This window comes from Oryx dammah, unplaced genomic scaffold, assembly GCF_014754425.2.
Source record: "Oryx dammah isolate SB20612 unplaced genomic scaffold, SCBI_Odam_1.1 HiC_scaffold_259, whole genome shotgun sequence".
In the NCBI taxonomy this organism is placed as follows: domain Eukaryota; kingdom Metazoa; phylum Chordata; class Mammalia; order Artiodactyla; family Bovidae; genus Oryx; species Oryx dammah.
In genome coordinates, this window is record NW_024070427.1 from 4,778 (window position 1) to 13,311 (window position 8,534).

General features: G+C 40.4%; 1 protein-coding gene across 1 annotated transcript; it reads right to left on the minus strand.

Moving 5' to 3' along the window:
• Nucleotides 1-2,315: 2,315 nt before the first annotated feature.
• Nucleotides 2,316-7,292, minus strand: LOC120859218 (ATP-dependent translocase ABCB1-like). The gene is made up of 3 exons (XM_040235402.1): nucleotides 7,072-7,292; nucleotides 4,604-4,795; nucleotides 2,316-4,173 (listed from the first exon to the last, which is right to left on the minus strand). Exons 1-3 carry the CDS (start codon nucleotides 7,077-7,079, stop codon nucleotides 3,969-3,971), a joined length of 405 nt encoding a protein of 134 aa, XP_040091336.1. The 5' UTR covers nucleotides 7,080-7,292; the 3' UTR covers nucleotides 2,316-3,968.
• Between the last annotated feature and the right edge of the window lie 1,242 nt (nucleotides 7,293-8,534).

Sequence of the window (8,534 nt, forward strand, 5' to 3'; positions counted from 1 at the left end):
ACATGGTTTTCACAGAGCAAGAGTTCCCGCTTTTGGGGAAAGCAGATAAAGTCTTCCTTCTTCTAGGGGAGATTGTATAAAATTGGTGTCAATTCCTCTTTAAATGTCCAGTAACTTTTTCCAGTAAAAGTTGACTGTGCCTGGAGAATTCTTTTTCAGGAGCTCGGAACTTACAAAATAGATTTCTTTAATCACTATTTCATCTTAGTTGTTCTGGATATCACAATATTCATAGGTGACATAAAAATCTACTGGTATCAACCTTTTACCACTTATCATTCTGGGTTCAATCACCAAATATGATTTAGAAATCTCCTGGGAAAAGAAAGGCCCAAATTCCTGCTCTTTCCGTTGTTCCTTTTCCCTTCCTGATGCTCCAATATGCCTTGTATCACTTTCCTTCTGTTTGAAGAACTTCATCTAGCCAGTCTTTAATAGGAGGTATGCTAAGGCAAAGTTCCTCTATAGTCTTCCATTATCTGGGAGTGTTTTTATCTCCCCCATCATTCCTAAAAAATACTTCAACCAAGTATCCACAGTTGACAGGTCTTTTCTTTAAGCACTTGAAAAATAATTTGCCACTTCCTTCTGGTCTTTATGGTTTCAGATAAGAAATATATTGTCATTCAAATCGGTGTTCCCTGTAGGTAATGTGCTGTTCATCTTTAGCCAATTTTAACTTTTTTCTGTCTTTAGTTTTCAGTGATTTAACTATGATGTGCTTTAGCATGGATTTCTTTGGGTTTATCCTGTTTGAGGTTAGCTTAGCTTCTCGGAGCTGAAGGTCTGTCTTTCACAAACCTTGGACATTCTCAGCAATTATTTCTTCCAGCGTTCCTTCAGCCTTACTTCTCTCCTTTCTTTTGGGACTCTGATGGTCACAAATGATCCACATGGTACTACTGTCCCACAGGTCCCTGAGGCGCTTTCATTTTCTGTTTCATGCTGGGCGACTTCTATTGTTCTCTTTCCAGTCCACTGACTCTATCCCGTCCTCTCTACTCAACAAGAGTCGCCCCTCCATCGTGACTTTTGTTCTATGGCTGTACCTTTCAGTTATCTAATTCCATTCTGTCCTTTTTTCTTAATTTCTTTTTCACTGCTGATATTGTCTATTTCTTTCTGTTTTAGCATTTTTCTGATGACTATTCCAAAATCCATGCCAAACAATACTGACATATGAATTGTATCAGCACTTGTCAGTTAAGTGTTTTTTTCTCACTCAAGTTGTGATTTTCATAATTCTTGGTATGACAACTGGTCTTCTTTTAACTATATTTTGGGTGTGGTGTCTATTATGTTAGGAAACTCTGGGTCCTATTTAAAGTCTTTTATTTTAGCAAGCACTTACCCTTTGGGGATTCAGCATATAATTCTTAACCTACTTCTGAGAGTTGTGGGTCAAGCAGCAGTTTTACATTCAGAGTGTTTGTGGTATTACTTTCGTCAGCATGGTTTGTCTGCAGTTGCTGGGGCCCCTGCTCCTGCTCCTGCTACCTGAGGGCGTGAAAGTGTTCTTAAGGTTGGACCCCCTCATGTAGCAGTAGGATACGGTAGTTTCCCCTCCCTCTGCCCCCTAGCTGACCCAGTGTCTCTGGGCGGGGTTAGAGAATTGCCTGCAGAGACTAAAAGAGGCTTTCTGGAGTAGGAAGCTTGCTGGGGCCAAGCCTCTTCCTGTTCTGCCTTCTTGCCCCTGGCCTCTAAGTTACAGAAGAGAGCCTCAGAATCACAGGGACAAAGCAGCTTCCTCCACCAGGCCTCATTTCTTTTTTAATAAGACTGACAACCAGACAATTAACCTAGATGTCCATCAGCAGACGAATGGATAAGAAAGCTGTGGTACATATACACAATGGAATATTACTCAGCCATTAAAAAGAATACATTTGAATCAGTTCTAATGAGGTGGATGAAACTGGAGCCTATTATACAGAGTGAAGCAAGCCAGAAAGAAAAACACCAATGCAGTATACTAATGCATGTATATGGAATTTAGAAAGATGGTAACGATAACCCTGTATGCGAGACAGCAAAAGAGACACAGATGTATAGAACAGTCTTTTGGACTCTGTGGGAGAGGGCGAGGGTGGGATGATTTGGAAGAATGGCATTGAAACATGTATATTATCATATGTGAAATGAATTGCTAGTCCAGGTTTGATGTACGATACAGGGAGCTCGGGGCTGGTGCACTGGGATGACCCAGAGGGATGGTATGGGGAGGGAGGTGGGAGGGGGGTTCAGGATAGGGAACACATGTACACCTGTGGTGGATTCATGTCAATGTATGATAAAACCAATACAATATTGTAAAGTAATTAGCCTCCAATTAAAATAAATAAATTTATAATAAAAAAAATTTTTTAAGAAAATATTAAATAGTATCTGAAGTAATGCACAATTAATTATTAAAAGATTAACTTATTGCTTTCCCCCCTAACTTAACTAGAACAAACATCAATATATTTTAGAACAGTTTTTCAGCAAATACTGATATGAAGAATCTGCCACCTGACTTGCCTAACATGCTAGTAAACAGAAATATCAATTAACACAAAGGCTTTTCCCAAATATTTCAACAGAGATGCAGTTTAGCCACCAACAATACCATTCAAACATTGCATTAGTCTGAACAATAAATTAATAAGAATTCTCAGAACTTCAATTTCTTCCTCTGTTAAATGAGATGATGTCTACACTTTACAAGAACATGTATTTCATGCCTTTGAAGAAGAAGATAATATGATGGAATGAGGGGGAAAATATTCTGTAATATTCTACAAATTTCTACTTCACATGTAGAAAATATTATAGCTAAATATTGCAAAAAGTGTAACTAACATTTATTAATTTGGGGGGAGATTAAGATATGTTGTTATTTTATATTCTGAAATTCCTTGGGATTTTTTAACTTAAAAAAAGTGGAATCTGGGTAACAAGGTCCTACTCTATAGCACAGGAAATGGTATTCAATAACCTGTGATAAACCATAATGGAAAAGAATATTAAAAATAACATATATGTATGTATATCTGTATTACTTTGCTGAGCAGCAGAAATTAACACAACATTGTAAACTAACTGCATTTCAACAAATTTTTTAAAAAAGAGAAAAAAATATGTATTTGCCTGACACAGTGATACTTTAAAAAATGGCAGTTACCGTTTATAACAGCAAAACAATATCCATCCCACAGGGTTAAATTTTTTAAATTTCTTAGCCTGATTTGTTTTGTGTTAGGCTTGGGTTTGCTCGGCCCTCCGTTATTTCACATCCTTTTGCCATGTGAATGTGTAGCGCTGTCTCTCATTTTTCTAAGAAACTACATACCAGGCCAATCTCTCCACAGCCACCTACACTTACAGGAAATCAATTTAGAATGAACACCACACCCAGTCTCAAGAGGAAGGCCTCCGTGCGGAGGTGGGGAGGGCCATTTGCATTGCTTTGCTCTCGTGACAGAGAGGGAACCACAGACCTCAGATGTACATGCATAAGGGGCTAGAATGGATTCACACCAATGGATTAAGTATGTATAAACACAGAGCCATTTATAATGCTGACAAAACTGTTCTGCCAACAAAATAAATAAAATCTACAAAAACACTGACATCAACAATGGTAACTGAATGGGACTTGCATGTTAGTCACTGAACCTGAAGCTCTACTTGTGAACGTGGAACTGTCTACCGGGGACCCAGCTCTCCGAGAGCCGAGCATGCCTTCTGCACGAAGGCAGAGAAGGAGATGGGAGAGCTCCATCTTTCCCTTCCCCCAATAACAGCACAGAGTCTGCGTGGGGACAACTCAGTGAGCTCACACCTGCCTATTCCCACTGACTGTGAACAGAGATTTAACACCAGGATTGAACAGAAGATTTAACGTCATCATCAGTGTCAGGGTCATCATGCGACAAAAAGAGCCTCTGCTGGAGGAGCTGTGGCTGTTTTTTGAGGGTGGAGACAGTTTAATAGCCTGGATTCACAGGCTTCACACCTACCTTTGCCCAGATAGCAGCTGACAGGCCAAGAACAGGACTGACGGCCAGAATCACAAGGGTGAGCTTCCAACCGTTTGTAAATCCTACTATAAAACCGGTCAAGAATGTCGCCATTGCCTGAAAGAACATTCCGATTTTGTCACCAATTCCTTCGTTAATTTTGGAGACGTCACTGAAAGAACAGTGTTAGAAATAAACATCAGGATTATGAACACCAGAACTTTTTTCCTGAATCTAGTTGAGTGTGTGTTTGTCTCAGTGGGGGTAAATCAGTTTACATCTAGGATTTTGCTCAGGAACGTTCCCAGCAAGTATCCTGTCGCCGCCCTAATGCTCACTCCCACAGGATGTCTTGGGTCTGGCAAGTCCAACCCCTCATTCACTACCAGTCATGCGGGACCTCTTCACGCCCTGCCAGGGTTCTGGGAGCAAAAAGACGCATGAGGCACGATCAAGACTCAGAAGGAATTTAGTTTCAGAATTACTTCTGCGGGATGGGCATTACCTCCAGGGATTACCTCCTGACACATTTTACGACCTCGCTTCCATTTTAAAAGAATTAGAAGCACACGTCAGAGTTCAACACACACCCAGGTACTTACTCTGTGAGGCGGGTATTAAGTTCTCCAACATCGTGCACGTCAAACCAGCCTATCTCCTGTTGCATGATGGCATGAAAAAACTGTTTTCTGATTCTGTGTACTTGTCTTCCAGCGGCCAGACACCAGAACGAGACCTGGATGTAAGCGGCAATAAGCACGCCAGCACCAATTCCAGAGTAATAGTAGGCGTACCTGGAAAACAGCAAGAAAGCTGCCCACACGCCACTTTCTCATCAATGCTCTGTCCCCAGCAGACCCCCCCGCCCTGCCCTTTTCAGTCATCTGGCAACCTTGCCCTCCTTCAAAGCAGCACTGATGGTCAGCATCCAACCCCGGCCACGCTGGTAGAATGTCATGGTGAAGAGTGTGCTTTCTGTTTTGGCTCAAATCCCAGCTCTTAACTGCGATACAGGCTGACTTCACCTTTCGAAGTGCCAGTTTTCTAACTGGCAAAATGGAGATAAGAACTGTAACACAGTGGGACCTCCCTGGCGGTCCAGCAGTTAAGACTCCATGCTTTCATTGCCAAGGGTATGGGTTCAATCCCTGACTGGGGAACTAAGATCCTGTATGCCTCGTAACATGGCCAAGAAAAAGAACTGTAACACAGTAATATATAAAAACACTTGCGTCTATGCCTGGCACACAATTAGCATGTAGAGAATGCCAGTTATTGTGAAAGACGTGAGTGGTGCCTAAAAGCATCACAGCATTAGGTGAGGTCTACCAGTGCCATCCTGCACACCTGGATTACCCCTATATCAGCTGATGAGCACTTGGGATGGTTTCTGCACACTGGGGAATGGAAAGAAGGGACAGAACTTGCCAGAAAGTGAAACCAAGAGATGCAGATGGTCACCTGACCTTTTGGGTTATTAATCTGGCAGACAACTGAGAATAAAAAATGTTTTTATACCATCTGCCCAACTGGCCATCATGAGTTATCCTGAAATGCTTAGTGAATCAAGTAGCAGGCCCCCCAGAAAAAAAAAGAATGAGCATCTTCTAAAACCAGACCCTTGATCAACTAGAAATGCCAAATTTGTATTTCCTTATCTGAGTCTTCATACAGAAAAAAGCAAACAACTGATGTGCCTCACTAAGCAATTACTTTTTAGGTAAAAAAAAGAAATTCAAAAATGAAATACAAGATTCCAATATTCCCACTTTTAAAAGTTCACAATCAGCTACCCTCAAAGAAAAAACTTATATGAATCATGCAGAAACTATAAAAGTGGTGATGTAATAACCAGATAGTTGCTGATATTGATGCTCATAGCCTGATGTAAACGTATCTTCCCTAAGTTATACCTGGTCATGTACAATGTATTTATCAGGGAAGACAGAATCAGAATACTAAATTTTAGTTAATAGATAACTCAATATTTATTATCCAAGTGTTAATGATACAGCAAGAGATAGCTAAAAAGAAGCCTCATTTAACAAGTGGAACGTATGCTTTGAAAATGAGCTAATGTATTGTAAGCTACCAGTCTACGTTTACTCAGAAAAAAAATACCTGTATTAAACATTTCTAAGATGATTACAGGCTTCCTGGGTGGTTCAAATGCTAAAGAATCCACCTGCTATGCGGGAGACCTGGGTTCGATCCCTGGGTTGGGAAGATTCCCTGGAGAAGCTAACAGCTACCCACTCCAGTGTTCTGGCCTGGAGAATTCCATGGACAGAGGAGCCTGGCAGGTTACAGTCCATGGGGTCGCAAAGAGTTGGACGTGACTGAGAAACTTTCATTTTGAAGATGATTATAAGACACTGTTTTTCATCAATATTAAAAAAGTGCCTCTCCATACGAGTATCTGGAGGTGTTTGCTTCTCAACTTTCAAAATATGGTCAAATATGTCCATTTTCTTCAAACCTACTAGAGTACTTACAGGATAGTATAAAATCATTTTCTTCTGAATCACCAACTCATGCCTTTGGACATGTTTTATAAGCTGTTCTGAGAGCAAACTTCAAGGTAGGTAAATAATTAATGAAAGCTTCGAAAGTGAGTTAAGGTTAAAAGGACTATATTTATTCTGGAATGTCTTGTTTCATTATTCAGAAAAAGATGCTATATTTTAAAAAATTCTGTTAACTGATCTCATTATATTATGACTAAAGCCAGCCAAGAAGCAAACTAATAATACAAAGCCATTGCAAATAATGTGATTCTTAACTGCATTTTAACCAAGCTCACTTTGAACCCCTCTTACTTCCCAGCAGATGATATTTTATATTTACCAATGCATATATCAGTCTTATCCAGGCTCAGCCTTCACTTTAGTGTCTTATGAAGCAGATTCTTTTAAGAAAAACACCTATATTGTATCCTTCTAAAAAACTAACAATGATGTTACTCCCCTCAAAACTTTGAATCTTCATTATAATCGTGCAAAATTTTAAACTTTATTACAATTGGATTAAGACAGAAAGGCTTAGCAATAGTAGAAATATGTCTACTTACGTGGTCATTTCCTTCTCCAGCTTCTTGCCATACTCTGTTTTGCCTATAGCAAAACAAACATACACTGTTATGTTTCTTTATTTTCCATTAAAAATATGCATATAAATAGAACTTCAGACACAGTCCAGTATTAATAATCTGCCTTCCAACACAGGGGACATGGGTTCAATACCTGGTCAAGGAAGTAAGATCCCATATGCTGTGCATGACAACTAAGTCCTCACACTCTGAAGCCCACGCGCCCCGACAGGAGAAGCCCGCGCGTCCCCACAGGAGAAGCTCAGGCGCCCGGACAGGAGAAGCCCAAGCACCCCAACCGGAGTAGCCCACGTGCCCCCAAAAACTCCCACATGCCGCAACTGAGACCCAACACAGACCAATGAGGAAGTTTCAGAAAGATGAGCGTGTAAAAATGAATCAAACTGGTGTCACTTAACAACTTACACAAAAACAGGTCGAACTAATTTAATTGTGATTATCTATAGGCATCTGTGCAAATCCTTTACTACTGGCTGTGTGCAACCACACACACACTAAATTCAGTGAAGCTTATTTGCGAGAAGAAAGCAGCATTGATTAAGAAGGAGTCTGTCAGCCGAGATACTAGTGTCCCTGGATTAAAATGTTTTATGACATTCCACTCCAAGATGACATGGAGAAAAATCTTTTCTGTGGGCTTTGTCCTGATAAATGTCAGTGCAGACTTGACCCTAAACCATTTAGTATTTCCAACTGAACACCACATTTCTTCAGTTTTTATTCTTAAGATGTAAGATACAAAGAAGAACGTAATAAACACCAGTGAGCTCATTATGCAGTATTAGCAGACGTTAACGTTTTGGGACAAGGTACATTAAAACTCTAACACCTCCCTCCAAACACACACACACACACACACACACACACACACGTGTGCATGCACTAGCCACTGTTCATATTCTGGTGTGAATTTTTTTCAGATTTTGTTTTCTATATGCAATTTTACACATACATCAATATACGTACATGCTTATTTTAAAAGACAGAATCACAGTTCACATTCAGTGGCCAATTTTCCATGTCAGCACGTGTGTACATGGGGCCTCCCCGGTGGCTCAGTTAGTGAAGAATATGTCTGCAATGTGGGAGACCTGCGTTTGATCCCTGGGTTGGGAAGATCCCCTGGAGAAGGGAACAGCTACCCACTCCAGTATTCTGGTCTGGAGAATTCCATGGAAACAGGAGACTGGTAGGCTATAGACCATGGGGTCGGAAAGAGTCAGACACAACCGAGTGACTGTCACATGTGTGTATATGTGTATCTTTGTTTTTTCACAGTTTCATGTATTTTAGTTGCTTCTAGTCTTACTGTTACATGCAAAGCCCCATTAAACATACCTGTCCACATATATTATATATGGTGAATATTTTTGTAGGATACATTATCATAATCAAGATGGCTGGATCAATGCAGAGAGCACACT